At 48.2% G+C, this 27,345-nt stretch overlaps 1 protein-coding gene across 1 annotated transcript in view; it reads right to left on the reverse strand.

Annotated features, from left to right (window-relative positions):
- B3GAT2 (beta-1,3-glucuronyltransferase 2) overlaps positions 1-24,220 on the reverse strand; it is a 59,149-nt gene extending 34,929 nt beyond the window's left edge. The window contains exon 1 of the mRNA XM_029058867.2: positions 23,590-24,220. Coding sequence (XP_028914700.1) covers positions 23,590-24,141 — 552 coding nt within the window. The 5' untranslated portion in view covers positions 24,142-24,220. The remainder of the gene's footprint in view (positions 1-23,589) is intronic.
- Between the last annotated feature and the right edge of the window lie 3,125 nt (positions 24,221-27,345).

Consider the following 27,345-nt stretch of genomic DNA (forward strand, 5'->3'; position numbering starts at 1 on the left):
ATCCACTTTACAGAAGAGGTAACTGAGGTCCAGAGAAGTTAAGTGACTTGCCCGCAGTCACACAGCTGACAAGTGGCAGAGCTGGGATTATGCACCTGAGGTTTCTCAGGAGTGGAATAACAAATTAAGACCAACATCTCGGAAAAATAATCTGGGCAGCAGAATGAGGCAAGGATTGGAAAAGGTAGAGGATGGAGGCAAGGAGACCAGTGAAGAGGCTGATGGACTAGAGAAGCCAGGTTTTACAAGTGCATAGAGAAGCAGGGTGGCCTAGTGGAGAGAGCACAGGCCTGGGAACCTTGACAACTGCATCGGCCTCCTCACTGACCTCCCTTCCTCTCCCAACTCCAATCCATACTTCACTCTGCCACCGAGATCATTTTTTTTCTAAAAACACATTCAGTACACATCTCCCAACTCCTCTAAAATTCCAACAGTTGCCCATCCACCTCCGCCTCAGATAGAAACTCTTTACCATTGACTTTAAAGCACTCAATCAGCTTGGGCCCTCCTATCATATCTCACAGAATTCTTACAACAACCCAGCCCACACACTTCACTCACTGTACCTCGAACTCATCTGTCTTGCTGGCGATCCCATGCCCACATCCTCCCTTTGGCCGGGAACTCCCTCCCCCTTCGCACCTGACAGACCACCCCTCTCCTGACCTTCAAAGCCTTATTAAAATTACATCTCCTCCATCCTCCTTTCTGCTACTCCCCTACCTCCTCTGCTACATTCTGTACTGTCTGAATGTCCTTTCTATGTCATTTATGCACTGGGACCTGTACCTTTTAAGCACAGGCTACCCTCAGCCCCACAGTACTTATGTATCTATCCAGAATTTATTTTAATGTCGGTAACCCTCTCTATACTGTACGGCTCTATGGGCACAGAATGTGTCTACCAACTCTGCAGTATTGTCCTCTTCCAAATCCTTAATGCAGTGCTCTAATCATTCCTTCATTCAATCAATCATTTACTGAGCACTTACTTTGTGCAAAGCACGGTACTAAGCGCTTGGGCAAATACAATACAAGAACAGGCACATTCCCTGCCCACAGTAAGCTCACAGTCTACTCACAGTAACTGTTCAATGAATACCATTGAGTAATTGATAGATTTCCAAAAAGAGGGAGTAATCCATAGATTTCAGCCAGTAGAAAGGTCTGGGAGCATTAGGATAGGGTCCATGAGATTAGGCAAGGAGGAGGTGGCTACCATCATGACTTTACAGACCTTTGACTTGATTTGATGCTTCAGGGTCACCAAACTGTCAATCTTCCTAAATCCATATCGGCCACTTTTCTCTTTTGCCCATTTGCCATTCATTGGATGGTGTAGTTTAGGTAACATAATTTGGTAGTAGCATGAAATTCTGGTTGCTGATGAAAATCTTTGGAGTGGGATAGGGTCTTCTAATTTCCAAGCACTCAGTAGAAGACTCTGCAAATAGCAGACATTCCATAAGCTCTCTGGAGTGGGATAGTGTCTTCTAATTTCCAAGCACTTAGTACAAGGCTCTAAAGATAGCAGGCACTCAGTAAATTCTCTTGATCCCCTAAACTATAATCTCCTTATGGAAAGGGATCATGTCTACCAACTTGATTCTATTGTTCTCTCCCACTTAGTATGATACTCTGCAGAAAGTAAGTCCTCAATAAATACCATTAATTGACTGAATATGTGTTATCAAGTAAATATATGTTCTGTTCTTCCTAGAACAGGCTGGTACATAACCTGGTATCTAAACAATCAGTGGAATTTCTGAGTACCTGTATGCAAATCCCTGTACTAAGCATTTGGGAGTGTATAATCTACCCATCAGTGGTATTTATTGAGCACCTATTTTGTGCAGAACACTGTACTAAATGCCTGGGAGAATACAACACAACAGAGTTGGCAAGGGTGAGTCCTGTCCAAAAGGAGCTTAGAGTCCACCGGGGAGACAAACTGATCAAAACCAGAAGTTTCTGTGCAAAGGCTCTCTCCAAGGGCCTTGGGAAGCTGGTATAACAGAAGCCTGCCCCCTGCTCTCAAGAAGGTTGAATCTTCAGACTTTACGACGCACTCATCTGCATGTTTTTGCATATATGTGCCTCCAGATTCCAGTCATTAGCATAAAGTAGCTCTTGGATAATTAACTCAAGACATTTTATGATACTCGTAGTCTGTTGAGTAGAAAGGTTTTTCCCAGTAGATCAGAAGCACATTCTAATACAAACTTCCCATTGCCTCGATCAAGCAATACATCCAAGCAACTGCTATTTGGGAAACTGAAATGGGGCACAAGTGAGCAGGAAGGGCAAAACAAACATTTTAAAGTCATGGGGATGCCCGGATTCAAACAATGTAAAATAGAAATTGATGATTTCAATTTCAACGGCAACTATTAGCACGGAGTACAGCCCGGGCAGTTGGTAATCAGGAGATGGGCTACTCTCCTTGAGCAGAAACTTCAGGATGAGCAGGCTGCCAAAAGCCAGATTCGAAAACCACACAGCAGACAAATATCTTCATAGTCGTAAAGTGCTGGAACGGAATGTTGTCCCTGCATAAAACTTTTCAGCCATACCCGTAAATAAATAGGACCATCAGTAGCAACATACTCAAAGCAGCTACCTCACCATCTGTGTGTACACACACACACAGACACAAACACACACACACTCATACTCTCCAGCTACTACGCTTTCATCGCTGCTGCATTCCAATGAGCTGCCACTTGAGCAGCTGCAATCACTGTTGTGGTTGCTTTTTGATTTATATCATCCAGAAAGCCAAAGAAAGCAGCAGCAATGAAAGTCTAGTAGCTGGTATATTCTCAGACAAGACACTTGATACACCAAGCAAAATCCTCTTCTAGGGTTCATGGGCAAGTGTGGGGAGCCAGAAGCGTATTGAGGGGATTCTGTGGTTCCAACCTGCATTCCAACATTCGAAAACCCACCCTAACCTTGAGATTCCTTTCTAGTAAAGTGTCTTTTATGTTGAAAACCTGAACCACAATGCCAGTCTAAAGCAGGCCTCTTCAGGGTTTCCAGAGCAGGCTGTCCACAGAGCAAGTTGGCTAATGCCGGCTTTGCTTTCATCACTGCAGATGAGGCTAGATTGGAACTATGCTAAAGGAGGAAGGAGGGAGCCCTCGGGGCACAGCCTTCGAGGGGAAATGTTGAATTCCTTCCTCTCCCCACCTCTACTCCTCCTTCTCAGTCCCGGATCCTAAATCTGAAGAGCCGGAGCCATGCCTCCTATGGGAGCCGAAGGCCAACGACACCTGCCCCTCACTCAAGGAAAATAAATCCCTACCTGCCTCAACCACAACTTGGGAGAAGGTTCCTTGGCTGCAGGTGATCAAACATCCTGGTTTTTCTTGGCCAGTCCTGTTCTCAACACATATAACACATTTTAATTTTTACGATGAAGTCATCAAACTGTTTACCACCTGTGATCAGAACAATTTCAAATAATACCTGAATTTCTTTAATGTGTTTAATTTTTCCCAAGTGCTTTCACAGCAATCATCCATTTATGCCTAACATCCCTGTTGAGTAGAGAGAGAAGCATTTACTGCTATCCCCATTTTATAGATTAGGTAATTGAGGCACCAAAGATTTAAAGGACTTGCCCAAGTGGCAGAGTTGAGGCCAGAACCCAGGTCTCCTGACTCCCAGCTACATAACGAATACCAGTCATTATTATTAGTTTACGATAAGCGCTTAGTACAGTGCTCTGCACATAGTAAGCGCTCAATAAATACAATGGAAGGAAGGAAGGAAGGAAGGAAGGAAGGAAGGAAGGAAGGAAGGAAGGAAGGAAGGAAGGAAGGAAGGAAGGAAGGAAGGAAGGAAGGAAGGAAGGAAGGAAGGAAGGAAGGAAGGAAGGAAAACTGCACTAAACCATTCACTCAAGAATGTAATAGGACTCTTGGCTTGCTCACTCTTGTAACATGAACTTAAAAGACCTTGTGGGTTGTCTCAGGGCCCCAGCCAGTTACACAGATTTCTTTAAAATGTAGCCTACGCTGGGATGTACATGTCATCATAGCCATCTGAAGCACCACCACTATGATATTTAGGGAGAACAACACTTGTAGGCAGGCTTAAAAAAAAAAAATGTCTGACTACCAAAGAGAAGGAAAATTGTGATGCACCCTGGAGTGGCCTTAACTGACAAACTGTGTTAAGAAATGACCACTCTGCAGATTCCTATAAATGTCTGGGTGTGTCCCATTACTATTGACACTTGCTAGATAATAATAGTACTCATTTTTCCAGACCCAGAGCTCTAGTGCCTGGTTTACTTCGACTGGATTACTGTTTCAGCTTCCTGGCTGCTCCTTCCATCCTCTAGTCCTTGCTCACCTCTCATTTCTTCATGAAGTATTTCTGGACCAGCTCATTTTCAAAAGGGAATGTGTCTGCTTATTGTTATATTGTACTTTCCCAAACATTTAGTACGATGTTCTGCACGCAGTAAGCGCTCAATAAATACAACTGAATGAATCTGCCCTAATTACTATTACTATCTAGCCAATCAACACCAAGACTCCCCCCCACTCTTTTGGCCCTTTACCTTTCCACTTCCCCAGTTACTTATTATTAGGTCTCTATCCTGTAGTGATCACCTGTATGTGTGTGTCATGTGCCTGACACTTTTTCTTATGGTAGTTAAGCACTTACTCTATGCCAGGCACTGTAACAGGTGCTGGGGTAGACACAAGTTAATCAAGTTGGACACAGTCCATGGGGTCACAATCTTAAACCCCATTTTACAGAAGAGGCAACTGAGGCCCAGAGAAGTGAAGTGAGTTGCCCAAGGTCACAGTGACAGATCCGGGATTAGAACCCAGGTCCTCCAGACTCCCAGGCCTGTGCTCTATCCAAGTAGGCCACGCTGCTTCTCACAGTGAGAAATACTTATATCTATGTTTTTGTTTCTTTCCTGCCTTCGTCGCTGGACAAGCGTAAGGTCCTCTGAGGTCTTTGACTTCCTATGCAACTCTCTTCAGCATCCAATACAGTACTCTCCAAACTCACTGTGCATCTTAGTATATTAACATTAATCTACCGCTCCCTACTGACTCTGAATGTAAACAGGATTTTCAATTAACTGCTTAGATTAGACAGAATCTACTTGTGACAAGGCATGACTCTTTATAAGAACAAGTTCTGTTCCAAGCTCTGGGGTGGATACAAGATAATCAGATCGGACACAGTGCCTATCCCACACGGGGCTCAAGGAGGGGCATTGAATTTAATCCCATTTTACAGATGAGGAGATTTAGGCACAGAGAAGTTAAGTGCCTTGCCCAAGGTCACATAGCAGACAAGAGGCAGAGCCAGGATTAGAACCTAGGCCCTCTGATTCTCAGGTCTATGCTCTTTCCACTAGGCCATGCAGCTTAAACCTCCAGATTTTTCAACTGACTGAATTATCAAGGTTGGAACGATCACCTTTTCAGTGTGGCCTCTAATTTTACAGAAGAACCTCAATTACTTTAGGATTTGAGGCTAATTTAGATAATTGAAAACTTGAGTTATTAAGGAACGATCAGCATTCTCTCTGCTTGGCTTCTTTTGAAAAATGAAGGTGGGAGGCATCATTAGATGTTAAGAATGGTGCTCCAAATGTTGCAATCTGCAGGTAGCATTAACATTAATTTCAACTCTGAAGGTTCAGCTTCTTCTCATATCACAACTTGGGGATGTCGGGGGGAGAGGGGACAGTGTGGAATGGGAGTGGGTGGATGTTTCTTCCCCCAAGTTTATCACAAAAGTGACTCAATAATTCATCTCATTACAAAATAATTAAAACATACATGGAACCTGTAAAATCCCTAATCCTTAATTTATGTTACCGACCTATCTTGAGCTAGACATCTACGCTGCAATTCAATCACCCCAAGGCTTCAAGCTGAATCGTTTGCTGCCTCATAGTTCTACCAAAGCCCTTATCACGCCATACCATTGGGCTGAGATTAATTTATCTCAAGAGTGATCAGATATTGGTGGAAGCTCCGCCCGCAGTTTGTCAGGATTTTAAAGTGTAGGAGCAATCATATATATTAAATGCTTATTGTGTGCAGAGCACTGTACTAAGCACAATACAATATAATAGAGTTGGTAGACATGTTCCCTGCCCACAACAAGCTTACAGTTTAGAGGGGGAGACAGACATTAGTATAAATAAATTACAGATGTACATGAGTGCTGTGGGGCTAAGGGAGGGGTGAATTCATAGTGTATACAGCATGGGCCTGGGAGTCACAAGGTCATGAGTTCTAATCCCGGCTCCATCATATGTCTGCGTGTGACCTTGGGCAAGGCACTTTACTTCTCTGTGCCTCAATTACCTCATCTGTAAAATAGAGATTGAGACTGTGAGTCCCATGTGGCACAGGGACTGTGTCCAACCTAATTCGTTTGCATTCACACCAGCGTGCAATACAGTGAATAATAATAATAATGTTGGTATTTGTTAAGCGCTTACTATGTGCCAAGCACTGTTCTAAGCGCTGGGGTAGATACAAGGGAATTAGGTTGTCCCACGTGGGGCTCATAGTCTTCATCCTCACTTTACAGATGAGGGAACTGAGGTACCGAGAGGTTAAGTGACTTGCCCAAAGTCACACAGCTGACAAATGGCCGAGCCGGGATTTGAACCCATGACCTCTGACTCCAAAGCCCGTGCTCTTTCCACTGAGCCACGCTGCTTCTCACATAGTGCTTGGCACAGTGCTTGGCACATAGTAAGCACTTAACAAATACTGCAAGTATTATTATTATTAAAGGGTACAAACCCAGGAAGAAACCTAGGAGCATATAATCAAGGAAACCACGGGGATAAAGCACGAGTCTGGGAGCCAGAAAGACATGGGTTCTAATCCCGGATTCACCACCTGTCTGCCATATGACCTTGGGCAAGTCACTTCACTTCTCTGTGCTTCAGTTACCTCATCTGTAAAATGCGGATTAAAATGTGTGAGTCTCTTGTGGGACAGGGACTAAGTCCAAACTGATTAGCTTGTATCTATCCCAGAGCTTAGTAAAGTGCCTGGTGCAAAAAAACCATAAAAAAGGTTGCTGGATTGGACAAAAAAACCCCTTAGAAATGGATGATGGAGACACCAATGAATTAACTGCATCTTATTCAGAGGAAACACTATCATGACAAGAACTTGATCAAATTTCAGCACTGGGGTGGTCAATGCAAAAGGCCGAAACAGATGTAGTAGCTATGGTTTCTCTACCCCAAGCTAAAATCTTGCATCCCTTTTCAAAAAAATGGGTGCACCTTACAAATGATTTAAACCAAGTCCCTAATGTACATTTTAGGACTTAGCCCAAGACAAGATGCACTACAAAGAATTCTACTGTTTAACCTAAATTGGACAAATTCTTCATTATGTTAGAAAAAACACTACTTTTCCTCACCTGAAAACTCATAATCAAATACATTAGTTATAATTTAATTCAGTATTCAAGCAATTAATGGCATTTATTGAGTGCATACTGTGTGTGGAGTCCGATACTAAGAATTTGGGAGAGTACAGCGTTGGTAGACAAGTTCCCTACCCACAACAAAAAGTGATATTTGTTAAATGTTCACTGTGTACCAAGCACTGTGTTAAATGCTGAGGTAGAAACAAGACAAACTGTTTCTTTATGCTTGGACCTTTATGCTTAAGTAGGAGGAGGAAGAGGGACTTATTCCCATTTTACAGATGAGGAAACTGAGGCACAAAAAAGACAAGTGACTTTCCCAAGGTCACAATGCAGGCAAGTGGCAGAGCTGGGATTAGAACACTGACTCCAAGCATCTCGTTGTTTCTATTGGAGGCAATACTACTGGTCTGTCCAAAGGTTATATTACACAATAATTACGGTTGGGTTTTTTTAATTGGTATTTGGTAAGCACTTACTATGTGTCAGGCATTGAACGAAGTGCTGGAGTAGATACAAGATAATCAGGTTGGGCACAATCCACATCCCATATGGGGTTCACGGTTTGAATCCTCATTTTATAGATGAGGTAATTGAGGCATGTGGTTAAGTGACTTGTCGAAGCAAACAAGGGGAGGAACAGGGATTAGAACTCTAGGATTAGCCCTCTGACTCCCAGGCCCATGCTCTTTCCACTAGGCCACATTGTTTGTCATACACCGTGCTATCAGATCAGATGAAAATAATCAGATGGATCATAGTCCCTGGCCCATGGGGGACTCATAATCTAAGAGTTGGGTGAGCATGTATCTTCTTCCTATGTTACAGATAGAGAAACTGAGACCCAAAGTCAGATCGTTTTCTTCAGGTCATCCAGCAGACCAGCGGCAGAGCTGAAATTCAAACCCAAGTCTCTTGTCCCAGTCCCAGGTTCTTCCCACTAGATCACATTGTCTTTAATCTAAGCAGCATAGCATAGTGGATAGAGCATGGACCTCCTGGGATCAGAAGGTCATGAGTTCTAATCCTGGCTCCGCCATTTGTCTGCTGTGTGACCTTGGGCAAGAGATTTCACTTCCTCTGTGCCTCAGTTCCCTCATCTGTAAAATGAGGATTGAGATGGTGAGCCCTACGTGGGACAAGGACTGTGTCCAGCCCGATTTGCTTGTATCTAGCCCAGCGCTTAGTACAGTGCCTGGCACATAGTGTTTAACAAATACCAGAATTACTATTATTATTATTACAAGAAGCGAATTAACTTACCCAATAACCTCAAATACAGGGTAAACCACCTACTGGCCTTCAAGAAGCAATGTACCAAACACACTAGTGATTTGGTATCTCTTGAGGTAACCAATCCCAGCAGTTGCTGAATGGTCAGCAAGGAAGGTAGAAAAAACATGTAGAAACAAAGAGGGACACACAACTTAATAATAATAACGATAATTGTGGTATTTGTTAGTCCTTACTTTGTGCCAGGCACTGTACTAAGCGCTGGGGTGGGTACAAGCAAATCAGGTTGGACACAATCTCGGTCCCACATGGTGCTCACAGTCTTAATCCACATTTTACAGAAGAGATAACTGTGGCCCAGAGAAGTGAAGTTACTTGCCCAAGGTCACAGAGCAGTCAAGTGGTGGAGTGGGGCTTAGAACCCAGGTCCTTCTGACTCCAGGGTCCATGCTCTATCCAGTGGGCCATACTGCTTCCCCAAACAATATGTAGTAGCTTTGGCTGCTGAAGACAGCAGAAGGACTAGACTGCCTAATGACCATGTGGAGAAGAAAGGTGTTTTAATAACAATAAATAATAATGGCATTTGTTAAGCGCTTACTATGTGCCAAGCACTGTTCTAAGCACTAGGGTAGATAAAAGGTAATCAGGTTGCCCCAGGTGAGGCTCACAGTCTTAATCCCCATTTTACAGAAGGGGTAACCGAGGCAGAGAGAAGTTAAGTGTTTTGCCCAAAGTCACGTAGCTGACAAGGGGCAGAGACGGGATCAGAACTCACAACTTCTGACTCCCAAGCCTGTGCTCTTTCCACTAAGCCACGCTGCTTAATACTTTGGAAAAACTATGACACCAAAGCAGCTGAATTGAAAAATGTGTCAGGGGCTGCAAAGAGCAAATCCATCAGCCCAGCGAAAGATTAATTTTACACATCGAGAGTATGGAACGGATGTCCAGTTGGCTTTTGATCTTTTTAACCACACAGGCACAGATGGATAAAGTCTCATCTATGAAGTCATTTTCAATCCCTAAGGACAGAGATAGGCAGACATACACTCCCCCTCCCCATTTTCACCAACCAAGGAGACTCTTCAAAGTCTGCTTCTGTCAGGGCAGAGCTGCCTGCCATACACCTGCAGAATGTAAATACAGTCAAGCATCTGTTAACCAAAACACTGATTATCTAAAATTGGCTCTGATCCCCAACATCTCTTTCTCATCATAAACTTTCTGTTTATCTAAAATAAGCTCATGCTTCTTTGCCATCCCGTTTCTATTCTGATAGCTGAAGCTGGTTTAAGAACGGATACTTCATTTGGGTTTCTGTGTTTAGGAAACAAACACACTGTAGATGCAGTTACTGATGCATAGCAACTTTTGTAGAGTAAGAAATATTTTAGTATTTTATCTCCTTAGAGAAATTATCAGCTCTCACCTCACCCCCTCAGAATGAACATGCAATTTGAACGGCATTAAAAAAGATGAATAAGAAATAAAGTCAAGCATTTTGGGAATTTCCCCTCAATTTCCCCCTATCAAAAGTCTGAAAAGCACACGGTTGTTCAGGCAGAGGCGATGGAGGTGGTGGTGAGATTTTTTCCTGAGCTAACAAACTTCCCATGAAGGTTTGAGCCTGTTTTGGCCAAGGTGAACCTGATGGATGGATGGATCTGATTTGGGTCACAGCAGAGAGGTGGGGAGGCCTTTCTTGTTGGCTCTAACCCCAGGGAAGACAGGGGAGGCCTTTCTTGTTGGCTCTAACCCCGGGGAAGACAGCTCAGTTCTGGGGGTGGGGGGAGGTGGGAGGGAGGAAAAAAGCCCCTCTACTGATTCCTTGGTCCTTAGCTCCTTCCATTCATACCATGGAGGGAGGGGAATGCCTGGAGGGAGATGGACCCAGAAGAGGTGTGGCCTTCCCAGGCTCCTCAGCACTGGGGATCGCTAAGGACAGTTCTGGAGCAATAAAAACCCAAACCCATGAGGTTTGGTAGAACCAGGCAACAGCTATTTTCCCCTCAACTCAAATCTGCTCTTTGTAGCAGGGTGGAGAAACAGGCAAGTCAGGATCAGAGGAAACAGAGAGAGATCATGGAGACAATGAGCGAGATCAGTCAGGTCCTGGGTACAAATGTAACGGAGATGAAGGAGATTTTTGATGTTCAGGGGATATTCCTGTCTGTGAAAACTAATCTGTTCATTTTTATTGAGAACCTACTGCGTGCCAAGCCCTGTACCAGGCACTCAAGTACCATAAAAGCGCGGTCCCTGCTCAATAGGATATTGCAATCTAATCAATTTCTCTCCAATGTACTTCATTAGCATCATCTCCACTTCTGCCCATGCTAAAAGGTCATTTTTAATATTCATTCCAAATAAAAGCTGGAATTAGTCACAATTAGTCAACCACCACTTCCAGTCCAAGCCACTTTCCCTTGCCATATGTAATGACGGGAATAACACTGCGTTTTCAATTTCCTTTGGTCGATTTCATTTTAGGCCAAGAGCTGAGTTTATATGCAAAAGTTAAATTTTATGCTTCAGTGGAGACGGAATTAGAATCTGTGATTTATGCTTCCATAGTGAACCTATATAAAGTGTGCTAATATTCTATCAAAGCTCTAAAGCTGTAAACAGACGCAAGAGATTTTTAGGAATCGCTGAATTGTGAATGAAAATCATACCCAGAATAGTTCAAGTAGAACTTGGAATCCTTGAAAAAGCCATGGGATTTTGGCTCTTGTTTTGCTTCTGAAGCATCCCTTCTCGTATGCATTTTATAACCCGTTTATAGTTCATACGAAAGAATTTTTACAGGGTCATAATTTGGGGGTTAGTGAAAAGGCAGAAGAGAATGGAGCTCCACACTACCATCTCCAAGTAGGGCAAAAAAACCAAACCTCAATAAAGTGGGGCAGAATGCAAATTATTTTAACTCTGTCTCCCCCTCTAGATTGTAAGCTCACTGTGGGCAGGGAATGTATCATATTATTGTGTTGTAGTCTCCCAAGCAACGTGGCTCAGTGGAAAGAGCCCGGGCTTGGGAGTCAGAGGTCATGGGTTCGAATCCTAGCTCTGCCACTTGTCAGCTGTGTGACTGTGGGCAAGTCACTTAACTTCTCTGTGCCTCAGTTACTTCATCTGCAAAATGGGGATTAACTGTGAGCCTCACGTGGGACAACCTGATGACCCTGTATCTACCCCAGCACTTAGAACAGTGTTCTGCACATAGTAAGCACTTAACAAATACCAACATTATTATTATTATTAGTACAGTACCCTGCACACAGTAAGTGCTCAATAAATATGATTGAATGATTGACTGAAAACCACAGCTCTTATAAATCATTTAGTTACATCTTCAGATCTACTTATTTGGAAAAAAATTATCTCAGGAAGTAGGAGGGAAAGTATCTTTCAAAGGCAGAATCAAGAGGCTTACTGCAGAAAGAGGTTTTTTTTAAAACCATATCTGAGGAATACGGCAAAACAGAATCCTACAAATGCATTCTCTAATAACCTGAAGGTGAATCACAGTATGAGCTAAAACCGTTCAGAAATTAAGATGAAAACTACACTATAAAGGAATGGGAATTCACTTTTTAAAATTGTACACACCCAGGAACCTGAACTAATATAAAAGTTCCAGTGGGCGTATTATGAGCAAAGCCATGGCTTAGTTGGACTCGACCCTTCTGTCCTATAAGGAAGTTAATGACCTGATCATTAAGGGAGCAAAGTGTTTCCAGGAGAGAAGGAAAACTACAGTGCTTGTACAGTTTTTACAAGTGGATGGTCTATTTACTATGCACCTGAGGGGAGAATCTCCTAGATTTAGCTGTTTCACTAGGAAAAGAAAATACTGTGACTTGTATCAAGGTTAAAAGGGAATGTGGCCTTTCTGAGACCTATTAGGTGACATACTGGTATTTGACAGTTAGAGTAAATTGGTTTTCAAACATTGTAGCATTTTATCAACTTGGGTATCCTCTAAGTTTTGGAAGCAGAGTTTCAAATTAGAGCAGTCAAAAGGGAAGAACAGATTACCCAACGCAGTCCTTCATGAGCTTCAATTTTACTAGGGAAAACTCCTACCTTTCTGGTCCTTTAGACTCCCACTCTGCTCTTGCCACATCGAGAACTTCCCAACTAAACTGGCTCTCAAGGCAAACCTGGCTCTGCCCGGGAAACACCGAAACCAAACTCGGAAATAGCCCAGGTTTCCCCCCTAGACTGGAAGCTCACTGTGGAAAGGGAACGTTTTTATCAACTCTGTGGTGCCATACCCTTTCGAGTGCTTAGTACCGTCTTCTGCCCACACTAAGCGCTCAATAAATACCACCGATCGACTGGTTTCATGATTAAAATGACGTGTTTGGTTGCTGAATGAAAAATACAACTAGATATAGCTCCACGGACATCAAGAAGCCATATTTGTTTTAGTTGGGGCATTTATTAAAGGAACTCAAATCCCCCGCAAACGAGCTTTTATGGAGTGGCGGGTCGATAGCAAAGGCGTGGCAGGCGTGGAAAGAGCATGGGCTTTAGAGTCAGAGGTCATGGGTTCGAATCCCAGCTCTGCCACTTGTCAGCTGTGTGACTATGGGTAAGTCATTTAACTTCTCTGTGCCTCAGTTACCTCATCTGTAAAATGGGGATTAAGACTGTGAGCCCCACGTGGGACAACCTGATTCCCCTGTGTCTACCCCAGCGCTTAGAACAGTGCTCTGCACATAGTAAGCGCTTAATAATAATAATAATAATGTTGTATTTGTTAAGCGCTTAACAAATACCAACATTATTATTAAGGCTACTCTGGCTCCGGTACCTTAAAAATCCATGGGTGCCAATAGGAAAACAGCGACAGGGTTGTCTTAGTAGATATTTCAAACTTGGAAAAATCTCTCCTATCCCCTCCGGCAACTGACAACAGGCTCTGTTTCTGATCCTGCAACCCACCTAGAGCTTCACTGGCTCACCTATGAATGTGCAACTTTCTGTTCTAGACCAGCTCAGGAGAAAGTGGATGCTGACAAATGAGTGGTCAGCTGCAGAGGAGAAGAAACTGCCAGTCCACTTGGCAATGAGAAATAATTGAGCCTAGATTGGCTGTTGCACCTTTAATTTAATTTGCAGACCTTTCATTCCTCACTGTCCTGCAATTGTTGTTGGCCCTTGAGGGAGCTAATTTGAACCTTTTTAATTTTCTTCTTTCTTTAAAATCTTATCTACTTTAGCATCAGCCTTCGAAATTAGAAGTGCTATGAATAAAAGATGAAATCTTTCTTAGGCCTTTCGCCCATTAGAACCGTAGATGCCTCAAAAGCTACTCACTAGAAACAACAGGATTCATGTTTTACCCTTCCTAGCTACTGTTGCTTGGTGAATGCCCTTTCCTCAGCCTTTCTGCCACCCAAGAAAACATTCTGGGTTTCCCGTATTTCATCCAATGGTGCTTTTCAGTTAAACATCCTGTCCTCAGCAGGATACTAGTACTAAGTAATTTGTCATGCTAAAACCACCCCAGTGAAATCATTAATTCACATTTGGAGGCCGGGATTCTTCTGCATTAAATACAATATGGGTTTTTAGAGGAAAGGAACCAAAACTCGAGAAAAAGCCACTTCGGATCCCTAAATAGAATGCCTTTGGTAAAAAGGATCCATTTGGCCTGCTACGCCACGAAAGGAGAAAAGTGCTAAAATGAAAAAAGTTGAACTTTATCAATGATTTTAAATTCTAAATGCATCATTCAAATTGCATGTGTTTAAGATTATTCCTTTTATGGATTTCCTTCTATTCAGTTCTTGGATAAATTTGATCCCAATCTTTTTTCTAAAATGCAGGCTTCTTCATCGATACTGTTCATTTCTGTGGAAGCACAGAGATTTCTGTCCCTTAGCATTCTTGGGCATTTACCCTTTGCTGTTTTCCCATCAGCCAGCCTTTTCCCTTTAGACTCTAAACTTGTTCCAGGCAGGGACCATGTCTGCTAATTCTATTACTCTTATTATTCTTATGCTATTTTTTAAGTGCTTACTATGTGCCAAACATTCATTCATTCAATAGTATTTATTGAGCGCTTACTATGTGCAGAGCACTGTACTAAGCGCTTGGAATGAACAAGTCGGCAACAGATAGAGACAGTCCCTGCTGTTTGACGGGCTTACAGTCTAATCGGAGGAGAAGGACAGACAAGAACAATGGCAATAAATAGAGTCAAGGGGATGAACATCTCGTAAAAACAATGGCAACTAAATAGAATCACGGCGATGTACATTTCATTAACAAAATAAATAGGGTAATGGAAATATATACAGTTGGGCGGACGAGTACAGTGCTGAGGGGACGGGAAGGGAGAGGGGGAGGAGCAGAGGGAAAGGTGAAAAGAGGGTTTAGCTGCAGAGAGGTGAAGGGGGGTGGTAGAGGGAGTAGAGGGAGAAGAGGAGCTCAGTCTGGGAAGGCCTCTTGGAGGAGGTGAGTTTTAAGTACGGTTTTGAAGACGGGAAGAGAATCAGTTTGGCGGAGGTGAGGAGGGAGGGTGTTCCAGGACCGCGGGAGTACGTGGCCCAGGGGTCGACGGCGGGATAGGCGAGACCGAGGGACGGTGAGGAGGTGGGCAGCAGAGGAGCGGAGCATGCGGGGTGGGCGGTAGAAAGAGAGAAGGGAGCACCATTCTAAGCGCTGGGGTAGAGACAAGGTAATCAGGTTGTCCCATGTGGGGGTCACAGTCTTGATCCCCATTTTACATATGGAGTAACTAAGGCACAGAGAAGCTAAATGACTTGTCCAAGGTCATACAGCAGACATGCGGCAGAGCCGGGAGTAGAACCGACATCCTCTGATTTCCAAGCCCGTGCTCTTGCCACTAGGCCATTTGTATTACACTATCCCAAGTGCTTAGTACAGTGTTCTGCACAAAGGAAGCGCTCAATGAATATTGATTGGTGGGTACCTTTAGCTCCTTCGAGTTACTCTTTCATGCACCAATGAAAAAATCTAGAGGACCTTTCTCCTGTTGCTTAATGCCCACTCATGATCAGCCCCCGTGGTCAGGAAGCCTTCAAAAGAACGGCTGGATACTGACTAATGAAGCGGGTTTGAGCAGCTTAACTGAAGGGGAAATGGCAGATGGTCAGGTGGTCTCCCATTCCTTCTCCCCCAAATCTGAGCAGGTGTGGGGAGTTTTATTTATTTTTAGCTGCCCCAGAGCACTTGTGTATATTTGTACATATTTATTATTCTATTTATTTTATTAATGTGCATATATCTATAATTCTATTAATATCTTTTGATGGTATTGATGCCTGTCCACTGGTTTTGCTTTGTTGTCTGTGTCCCTCTTCTAGACTGTGAGCCCGTTGTTGGGAAGGGACTGTCTCTATCGTTGCCGAATTGTACTTTCCAAGTGCTTAGTACAGTGCTCTACACAGACTAAGCACTCAATAAATATGATTGAATGAATGAATCTATAATTCTATTTATTTATAATGATGCTACTGATGCCTGTTTGTTTTGATGACTGTCTTCCCCCTTCTAGACTGTGAGCCCATTGTGGACAGGGACTGTCTCTGTTTGTTGCTGACTTGTACTTCCCAAGTGCTTAGTATGGTGCTCTGTACACAGTAAGTGCTCAGTAAATGCGACTGAATGAATTTCTATGCAGTTGTCAGCTCTCCCACTGCCAGAGACAATAGAACCCCTTTCATGAGAAGGCTAGAAGTTTGAACTAAAATGAAAATCACCATATCTCTTACAATACTAGGTCTTAAGAGATTGATAGCTACGAAAATTGGTCAGTAGAACACCTCCCTCCCGATTTTCAAAGCCATCCTAAAATCATACCTTCTTCCAAAAAGCTTCCCTAAATCCTCATTTCTCCAACTCAATCTCCCTTCTGCAGAGCCTATGCACTTAGTTCTGTACCTTTTTAAGTACTCGATACCCAAACCCAGAGAACCTATGTACATATCTTTATATCCTGCCTTTTCCCCTAATCTGTAATTGATTTTAATGGCGGTCTTCTCCTCTAGACTAAAAGATGCATGTGAGCAGGGATCAGGTCTAACGAGGGGCTTAGTACAGTTTTCTGCACACAGTCAGTGCTCAATAAATACCAAAAGTGAGGTTGATTAAAACACAAGAGCACGACAGAGAAGAATTGTGGTCTAGTGGATAAATCATGGGTCTGGGAGTCAGAAGGACCTGGGTAAGGACTTGGGTTCTAATTCTAGTTCCACCACTTTTCTGCTGTGCGACCTTGGACAAGTCCCTAACTTCTCTGTGCCTCAGTTACCACATCTGTAAAAATCTGTAAAATCTGGGGATTAAGACCATGAGTGCCACATGGGCTTGTAAACTTGTATCTACACAGTACACAGATACAAGATAGACTTGTATCTACCCCAGTGCTTATTACAGCGCCTGGCACACAGTAACCACTTAAACACCATTAAAAAAAACCCCACCAAAAAAAACAAAAAACCCCACCCCAAAACAAAAAAAACCACCCAGCCCTCACAGATGGAACAATTCCAAGTTGTGGAGAACAGGTTTGGAGGTGAAATCATGACAAATTAAATAAGTAAAGGACTGTGATTCCAGAAGCAAGTTTCTCCTCTTGAGATAATCTTAAAATGAGAAGAAATCACTGGTGTCAGCTTGAAAAGAGCCATTTTAGACTCATTATGCAATTCTCCCCGCCACCCCCACCATTTTATTTATTTCAGCAGAGAATTAGAATAAGAAAGGAATGTCCAATGGAAGAGATTGAGAAGTAAACGTAAGTACTACCACTGCTGCTTATGAAGTGCAAAGGATGAATGAAAATGAAGACGGAGGTTGTAAGAAAGAACTGGTTTTTGGGGAACATGCAGAGTAGTAGTTGGGAGAAAAGCAGCTTTAACCTGAAGGGGAAAAAAGAGGCTAAGTAGGCAAGAAGAGGCTAAGGGGGACAGGGGATGTGACAGGAAAGAATTTTCTAGAGCAGGATACACCTCCTAATTTGCTGCTTACTCCCTAAATGAATGAACCCTGTTAAGTCACTGTTTAATATGTACGGCACATCCATAACGTGAGCAGCTCATTCAGAACATACAAGAGACTCTGTCCTCGCTCGGAAGGATTTAATTTGGGACGGGAATGGCAGGCTTGGGATGTAGCTTTTCTGGCAGACTCTCTTCTCTCACCCCATCACCCCGACAAAATAAAAAGTGCCTCTAAAAGTGCATGTGTAGCCTTACAAACAGCTAGGCCAGGAATTAACAGGTGTGTGTGTGTGCACATGGGTGGCAGGGGGAGAAGGGGATTCACATTTACAAAGACTTTGAGATGAACATTTATCATAACTGATAGAAGAGGCACAACCTATATTCAGCCATAATGATGTCATCCGTTCCTGCCCTCACATACGCAGGTGTTCCTACAAAAAGGTAGCTTGGAGAAGGGATGGAAGAGAGTGAAGACATGGAATGCGCTCGATGAAAAAAACAATCAGACTTACTGAGGACCATCCAACACCCCTGATTTTCCCTTCTTCATTAGTTTTTGTGCCTCAGTTTCCTCATTTGTAAAACTGAGATTAAGACTGAGCCCAGTGTGGGACAGGGACCAGGTCCAACCCAATCATCTTCTATCTACTCCAGCGGTCGGTATAGTGTCTGGCACATGATAAGCACTTAACGCTATTGGCTTCAAAGCTCTCCATCACCTTTCCCCGTCTTACGTCACCTCCCTTTCTCCTTCTACTTTCCAGCCCGCACAGTCAGCTCCTCTGTTGCTAACTTTCTCTCTGTGCCACATTCTCGCCTATCCCTCAGTCAACTCCTGGCCCAACATCCCACCTCTGGCCTGTTACGCCCCTCCTCCCTCAAATCCGCCAATCACACTTGCTCCCTTCAAAGCCCCGCTGAAGGCTCACTTCCTCCAAGATGCCTTCCCAGACTAAGCCCCCCTTTTCCTCAGCTTCCCCTCCCGACGATGTCAGCCCAACTCGCTCCCATTGCTCTATACCCCCTCTATCCGCCCCACGGCACTTCTATAATTCTATTCATTTATATTAATGCCTGTTTACTTCTTTTGATGTGTATCAGCAATTCAATTTATTTATATTGTTGCCTGTTTACTTTTGTTTCCCCCCTTCTAGACTGTAAGCCCAGTGTGGACAGGGATTGTCTCTCTGTTCAGCCCATAGTAAGTGCTTAACAGATGCCATTATTATTATTATTGCTGAATTGTACTTTCCAAGTGCATAGTAGAGTGCTCTGCTCACAGTAAGCACTCCATAAATACAATCGAATGAATGAATCATAAGGCAGGAGGAAAGGAAAAGGAATTAGATTAGAGAGGCCCTCTGGCTTGAAATTAGACCTAAGTTTCTATCATTAGGCTCTGGGCACACACAAACCCAGCCAACAACACACTGTACAAGGTGAGTCCCCAACTAAATGATCTATTCTCAGTAAAATCCCAGCTCCGTCACTTGTCCGCTGTATGACGTTGGGCAAATCACTTCACTTCTCTGTACTTCAGTTATCTCATCTATAAAATGGGGATTGACCTTGACCTCCCTTGACCCTATTGCCCCCTCCAGTTATTGCCCCATCTCTCTTCTACCCTTCCTTTCCAAACTCCTAGAGTGAGTCATCTAAACACGCTGCCTTGAATTCCTCTCCTCCAACTCTCTCCTGGACCCCCTCCAACCTGGCTTCCGTCCCCTCCACTCCACCGAAACTGCCCTCTCAAAGGTCACGCGTGACCTCCTTTTTGCCAAATCCAATAGCTCCTCCTCGACCTCTCAGCTACCTTTGACACTGTCGACCATTCCCTTCTCAACAAAATAGCCAACCTTGGCTTCACGGGCTCTGTCCTCTCCTGGTTCTCCTCTTACCTCTCTGGCTGTTCATTCTCGATCTCCTTTGCGGGCACCTCCTCCACCTCCCATCCCCTAACTGTAGGGGTACCTCAGTTCTTGGTCCCCTTCTGTTCTCCATCTATACTCACTCCCTTGGTGAACTCATTCGCTCCCACGGCTCCAACTATCATCTCTACGCAGATGATACCCAAATCTACCTCTCTTCCCCTGTTCTCTCTCCCTCCCTCGAGGCTCGTATCTCCTCCCGCCTTCAAGATATCTCCAACTGGCTGTCTGCCTGCCACCTAAAACTCAACGTGTCCAAGACTGAGCTCCTTATCTTCCCTCCCAAAACCTTTCCTGTATGGCTTTCCCATCACCGTGGACGGCACAACCATCCTTCCCGTCTCACAAGCCCGCAACCTGGGTGACATCTCGTGTCTCTGCTCTCTCTTTCACCCCACATATCCAATCCGTCACCAAAACTTGCCGGTCTCACCTGCACAACATCGCCAATATCCGGCCTTTCCTCTCCATCCAAACCGCTACCTTTTAGTACAATCTCTCACCCTATCCAGACTGGATTACTGCCATCAGCCTCCTTTCTGATCTCCCAACCTCCTGTCTCTCCCGGTTTCAGTCTACACTTCACTCTGCTGCCCGGATTATCTTTCTACGGAAACGCTCTGGGCACGTCACCCCCTTCCTCAAAAATCTCCCGTAGTTGCCTATCAACCTTCACATCAAGCAAAAACTCCTCACTCTTGGCTTCAAACCTCTCCATCACCTGCCCCCCTCCTACCTCACGTGCCCCTTCTCTCCTTGTACAGCCCAGCCCGCACACTCTGCTCCTCTGCCACTCACCTCATTATGCCTCGTTCTCGCCTGTCCCGCTGTCGACCTCTGGCCTACGTCCTTCCTCTGGCCTGGAACATCCTCCCTCGTCACATCCACCAAACTAGCACATTTCCCTCCTTCAAGGCCCTAGTGAAAGCTCACCTCCTCGAAGAGGCCTTCCCAGACTGAGCCCCCCTTTTCCTCCGCACCTCATTCATTCATTCAATAGTATTTATTGAGCGCTTACTATGTGCAGAGCACTGTACTAGGTGCTTGGAATGCACAATTTGGCAACAGATAGAGACCATCCCTGCCCAATGACGGGCTCACAGTCTAATCGGGGGAGACAGACAGACAAAAATAAGGCAACATAATCATGATAAATAGAATCAAGGGGAGGGACACCTCATTAACAAAATAAATAGGGTAACAAAATATATATAAAAAATATATACCAATGAGTACAGTGTTGGGGGGAAGGGAGAGGGGAGGAGCAGAGGGAAAAGGGGCTTAGCTGAGGGGAGGTGAAGGGGAGAAGGGGGAGGGAGCAGAGGGAAGGGGGGGGCTCATTCTAGGAAGGCCTCTCGGAGGAGGTGAGCTCTCAGCAGGGCTTTGAAGAGGGGAAGAGAGCTAGTTTGGCAGAGGTGAGGAGGGAGGGCATTCCAGGACAGCGGGAGGATGTGGGCCAGAGGTCGACGGCGGGATAGGCACGAACGGGGGATGGTGAGGAGGTGAGCGGCAGAGGAGTGGAGCGTGTGGGGTGGGCAGTAGAAAGAGAGAAGGGAGGAGAGGTAGGAGGGGGCAAGGTGATGGAGAGCCTTGAAGCCCAGAGTGAGGAGTTTTTGTTTCATGCGGAGGTTGATAAGCCACCCCTGGAGGGTTTTGAGGAGGGGAGTGACATGCCCAGAGCATTTCTGTGGGAGGATGATCAGGGCAGCAGAATGAAGAATAGACTGGAGTGGGGAGAGACAGGAGGAAGGGAGATCAGAGAGAAGGCTGACACAATAATCCTGCCGGAATATTCACCCCGACTCCCTCCCTCTCCTCTACCCCCTCTCCCCAGCCCAGAGCACTTGTGCATATATGTGCATATTTATTATTCTATTTATTTTATTAACGATGCGTATAGATCTAGAATTCTATTTATTTACATTGATGCTATTGATGCCTATCTACTTGTTTTGTTGTCTGTCTCCCCCCTTCTAGACCGTGCGCCCTTGTTGGGTACGGATTGCCTCTATTTGATGCCAAATTGTACTTTTGAAGTGCTCAGTACAGTGGTCTGCACACAGTTAGTATTCAATAAATACAAGTGATTGAATGAATGGATGAGACCATGAGCCCCACGCAGGGCAGGGATTGTGTCCATCTCGATGAGCTTGTATCCACCCCAGCGCTTAGTATAGTGCCTGGCACATAGTATGCACTTAACAAATACCATTATTATTCAAAAGGGCTGTCTCTCGACCTCTCTCTCCTCCAAAATCATCCGTCAGCTGCCCCCAACGAAAACCCTGTTGGGGGTGAGAAACCTCCGGAGGGAAAGGCACCCATCGCAGCTGGTGTCCTTCCAGTTCACTTCCTTCCCCCAAAGGCTCCTGCCCTTTTCGCAGTCCACTTTTCCCACTACACTCTGCTCACCCTCCCGGAGCGTCGCCCTAAAACCCCAGCCCTGGAACCCAGAGAACCCGGGCTCAGAACCCGGGACGGTCTGTGCTGGGGAAAAAAAAGGGCAATGGTGGATGGGGGTGGTGTTGCAAATTCATTCATTCAATTGTATTTCTTGTGTGTTTACTGTGTGCAGAACAGTAGCCTGGGGTCAGAGGTCGTGGGTTCTAATCCCCGCTCTGCCACTTATCAGCTGTGTGACTTTGGGCCAGCCGCTTCCCTTCTCTGTGTCTCGATTCTCTGTGTCTGTAAAATGGAGATTAAGACTGTGAGCGCCACGTGGGGCGACCTGGTTACCTTCTTTCTACCCCAGCGCTTAGACCAGTGCATGGCACCTAGTAAGCACTTAACAAAAATCATCATCATCATCGTTAAGTGCTTCCCCCAAACCATGACTATTATTAATAAACCGTGACACTCCCCACCCCCCACGAGGCTCCCTGGGGGGTAGGGGACGGCGACGATGCCACACCTGCCCGTCCCGAGGCCCCGACCGCACTGCCACTTTTTCCCTTCCTTCATGGATCCAACCACATTTCTTGAGCACTTCCTGGGTGCGGCACACTGGACTAAGCGCTGGGGAGAGTACACTAGAACCAGAGACAGACACAGTCTCTGCCCACAGCGGGCTTGGCGGGGGCAGTATGAAGAGAGCTGCGCCAGTCAAGCCATCGTATGGCGGGGGGCGCGGTATTCATTCATTCATTCATTCAAGAGTATTGATTGAGCGCTTCCTCTGTGTAGAGCACTGCACTAAGCGCTTGGAATGGACAATTCGGCAACAGAGAGGGACCATCCCTGCTCCATTCATTCATTCATTCAATAGTACTGATTGAGCCCTTCCTCTGTGCCAAGCACTGGACTGACTGATTGCTTGGTATGGACAATTGGGCAACAGAAAGGGACCATCCCTGCCCCACGACAGGCTCCTGGTCTGATCGGGGGAGATGGACAGACAAAACCAAGACAACTTAATGATGGTTTTGGGCAGAATCAAGGGGAGGAGCAGCTCCTGAACCAAACAAATAGGGCGGTCAACACTTAATAACGTTAATAATGTTGGTATTTGTTCAGCGCTTACTATGTGCCGAGCACTGTTCTAAGTGCTGGGGGAGATTCAGGGGAGTCAGATTGTCTCCCGTGAGGCTCCCAGTCTTCACCCCCATTTTACAGATGAGCTAGTAATCACAACGATGGCATCTGTGACGCGCTTACTAGGTGCAGAGCACCGTTCTAAGTGCTGGGGCGGATTCAGGGGAGTCAGACTGTCCCATGAGAGGCTTCCAGGCTTCACCCCCATTTCACAGATGAGCTAGTAATCACAACGATGGCATCTGTGAGGCGCTTACTAGGTGCAGGGCACCGTTCTCAGCGCCGGGGGAGATTCAGGGGGAGTCAGAGCGTCCCACTTTGGGCTCCCCGTCTTCCCCCCCATTTTCCAGATGAGATCCCCGCGACCGAGAGAAGCGAAGCCGACCAGAGGCGGAGTTGGGAGGGGGACCCCCCCCCCCACGCCCTCGGCCTCCCCAGGCCGGGCTCCTTCCCGCCCGCCCCGTTACCTCCTGGAAGAGGTCGAGGCTGTAGGTGTTGTCGTCGTCGGCGAAGAAGAGGACGGCGGGCGCGGGCCGGTGGCGGTGGCGGTGGCGGAGCCAGGCGAGGCCGGCGTTGCGCTGCTCGGTGGCGCGGGGCAGGCCCGGGCGCTTGTAGCGGCGCGGGGTGGGCACGTGCAGGTGCGTGCAGGGCAGGCCGGCGCGGGCCACCAGGCGGCTGACCAGCTCGCTGCGGCCCGCCGCGTCCTCCACCACGATCCAGTGCAGGCGCGACACCTGGCGGAGCGTGTTGGACAGCCGCGTCAGCTCCGCCTTCTGCACCGGACGGCTGTAGGTCGGGGTGATGGCGTAGATGGTGGGCACCGCCGGGGGAGGCGGAGGAGGGGGAGGAGGAGGAGGAGGAGGCGGCGGGCGGCCCCGCGGCGGAGGCGGAGGCGGAGGCCAGGCTGACGGGGCCCCGCCGGGCCCGGCCGGGCCGCGGGGCGACACGTCCAGCAGCACCATCACCACCAGCCCCCAGGGCAGCAGCACGAGGAAGCGGCTGACCAGGGACCACTTCATCCCGCCCGACGGCCCGCGGGGAAGGCTCACGGTCGCCGCCTGCCGGACGCTCTCGCCGGCCGCACGGCCGCCGCTGCCGCCGGGCTCACGGGCGCCGCCTGGTGGATGCTGTCTCTGGGCTCACGGGCGACGCCCGGAGGACGCTGTCGCCGGGCGCACGGGCGCCGCCTGGTGGATGCTGTCTCTGGGCTCACGGGCGACGCCCGGAGGACGCTGTCGCCGGGCGTACGGGCGCCGCCTGGTGGACGCTCTCGCCGGGCGCACGGGCGCCGCCTGGTAGACGCTGCCGCCGGGCTCCCGGGCGCCGCCTGGTGGACGCTCTCGCCGGGCGCACGGGCGCCGCCTGGAGGACGCTGTCACCGGACTCACGGGTGCCGCCTGGTGGACGCTCCCGCCGAGCTCACGGGCCCCGCCTGGAGGACGCTGTCACCGGACTCACGGGTGCTGCCTGGTGGACGCTCCCGCCGAGCTCACGGGCCCCGCCTGGAGGACGCTGTCACCGGACTCACGGGCGCCGCCTGGAGGACGCCGTCGCCGGGCGCATGGGCGCCGCTGCCACTGCCGCCGGGCTCCCGGGCGCCGCCTGGTGGACGCTATCGCCGGGCTCACAGGCGCCGCTGCCGCCGGGCTCCCGGGCGCCGCCTGGTGGACGCTCTCGCCGGGCGCACGGGCGCCGCCTGGAGGACGCTGTCACCGGACTCACGGGTGCCGCCTGGTGGACGCTCCCGCCGAGCTCACGGGCCCCGCCTGGAGGACGCTGTCACCGGACTCACGGGTGCCGCCTGGTGGACGCTGTCGCTTGGGGGCACGGGCGCCACTACCGCCGGACTCACGGGCGCCGCCTGGAGGACGCCGTCGCCGGGCGCACGGGCGCCGCTGCCACTGCCGCCGGGCTCCCGGGCGCCGCCTGGAGGCCGCCGCGGGCGAAGCCTCCGTGGGCTCCCGGGGCTGGGGGGCGGGTCCGGGCTGCGGGTCCGGGACCCCCCTCGGCGCTCCCGGGGCGGCTGGACGGCCGAGCCCGGGCTGTGCGGGCGGCGTTGGGCTCCACCCTCCGCGGGAGCCGCTTCCGAGCCCCGCAGCCGGAGCCCTCCCCGCCCCGGGCCGTCCGGAGCGGCGGCGGCGGCGGCGGAGCCCCGAACCTGCGCGGGGGCGGAGCGGGGCTCACATCGCGCGCCGCAGCGGCTGCCGCCGGCCCGGACGGCTCCCCAACCCCATCCCCATCTCCATCTCCATCCCCAAGCCGGGAAAAACAAGGAGAGAGGGAGGGAAGGAAACAGATCTCCGCTCCCTCGGAGCCGGGGACGGGGGAAGGAAAGAAGGAAGGGGCGGATCGGCTCCTGCCAGAAGAGGGGGCGGCGCGGGGGTCCTCGGTGGTTCTGCCTGCGGGTCCCGCAGCTCCCGGGGAACCCGCAGCTCCCGGGGAACCCGCAGCCCGCCGATCGACAAGCCGGAATATCCCCTCCTTCGCCCCCCGGCCTCCCACCGAAGGAGGGAAAGGGGGCGGGGACGGCTCTGCCACCTCCCTCCCTCCCTCCCTCCCTCCTTCCCTCCCTCCCTCCCTCGCAAATCATTCATTCAATCGTAGTGATTGAGCGCTTACTCGGTGGTCATGGGTTCGAATCCCACCCCTGCCCCTTGTCGGCTTAACTTGCTAACTTCTCTGGGCCTCAGTGACCTCATCTGCAAAATGAGGATGAAGATTGTGAGCCTCACGTGGGACCACCTGATCACCTTGCATCCTCTCCGGCGCTTAGAACGGTGCTCGGCGCCTCGGAAGCGCTTATTAATAATAATAACGTTGGTATTTAAGCGCTTGCTATGTGCAGAGCACTGTTGTAAGCGCTGGGGGAGGTACAGGGTCATCAGATTGTCCCAGGTGGGGCTCACAATCTTCATCCCCATTTTACAGATGAGGTACTTGAGGCACAGAGAAGTGAAGCGACTTGCCCAAAGCCACGCAGCTGGCAAGCGGCAGAGCCGGGATTGGAACTCATGACCTCTGACTCCCCAGCCCGGGCTCTTGCCACTGAGCCGCGCTGCTTCTTCTCTGGGCCTCAGTTCCCTCATCTGTAAAATGAGGATGAAGACTGTGAGCCTCACATGGGACCACCTGATGACCCTGTAGCTACCCCAGCGCTTAGAGCGGTGCTCCGCACCTAGGAAGCGCTGAATAATAATAATGTTGCTACTTGTTAAGCGCTTACTAGGTGCAGAGCACCGTTCTAAGCGCTGGGGGAGATACAGGGTCATCAGGCGGTCCCACGGGAGGCTCACAGTCTTCACCCCCATTTTACAGATGAGGTCACTGAGGCACAGAGAAGCGAAGTGACTCGCCCATAGTCACGCCGCTGACAAGTGGCAGAGCCGGAATTCGAACCCATGACCTTAGACTCCCCAGCCCGGGCTCTTTCCACCGAACCACGCTGCTTAACAAATACCAACATTATCATCATTACTCTGTGCAGAGCACCGGACTAAGCGCTTGGAATGGACAACTGGGCCCCAGAGAGACCATCCCCGCCCAACGACGGGCTCAAATCCTGCAGGCTCTTTGGAGCAAAGCCATTCCCGTCTCTTACAACCCCCTGGGGCCCGGAGCCGGAGAAGGGAGAAAGAGATAGAGCCCGAGGGAAAGAGGGAGGAGCGGGTGGCCGGGGAAGCACAACTGGGAGGGCAACGTTCTCGCCAGGGGACGGGCGACTCCATAGGGGAATTCAGGAGAGGCGGAAAGCCAGTCCACCCAACTAACTCTCTTCCCCTCTTCAAAGCCCTACTGAGAGCCCACCTCCTCCAGGAGGCCTTCCCAGACTGAGCTCCCCCCTTTTCCCTCTGCTCCCCCTGCACCCTCTGCCCCTCCTCCTTCCCCCAGCGGATCCCCCTTTCCCTCTGCTCCCTTTCCCCTCAGCACTGTGCTCATTTGTAGATATTATTTATTACCCTATTAATTATGTTAACGAGGTGTATATCTCCATGATTCTATTTATCTTGATGATGTCTTGTTTCGTTTCCTCCTCTTTTGCTCTGTCTCCCCCATTTAGACTGCGAGCCCGTCGTGGGGCAGGAGGATGGTCTCTCTCTCTCTCTCTGTTGCCGAATTGTCCATTCCATGCGCTTAGTACACTGCTCTGCACATAGTAAGCGCTCAATAAATACGACTGACAATGAATGAATGAATAAAAGCAGTCGACGGATGGAGGGATGTCC

The sequence above is a fragment of the Ornithorhynchus anatinus genome, chromosome 1 (genome assembly GCF_004115215.2).
Source record: "Ornithorhynchus anatinus isolate Pmale09 chromosome 1, mOrnAna1.pri.v4, whole genome shotgun sequence".
Lineage (NCBI taxonomy): Eukaryota > Metazoa > Chordata > Mammalia > Monotremata > Ornithorhynchidae > Ornithorhynchus > Ornithorhynchus anatinus.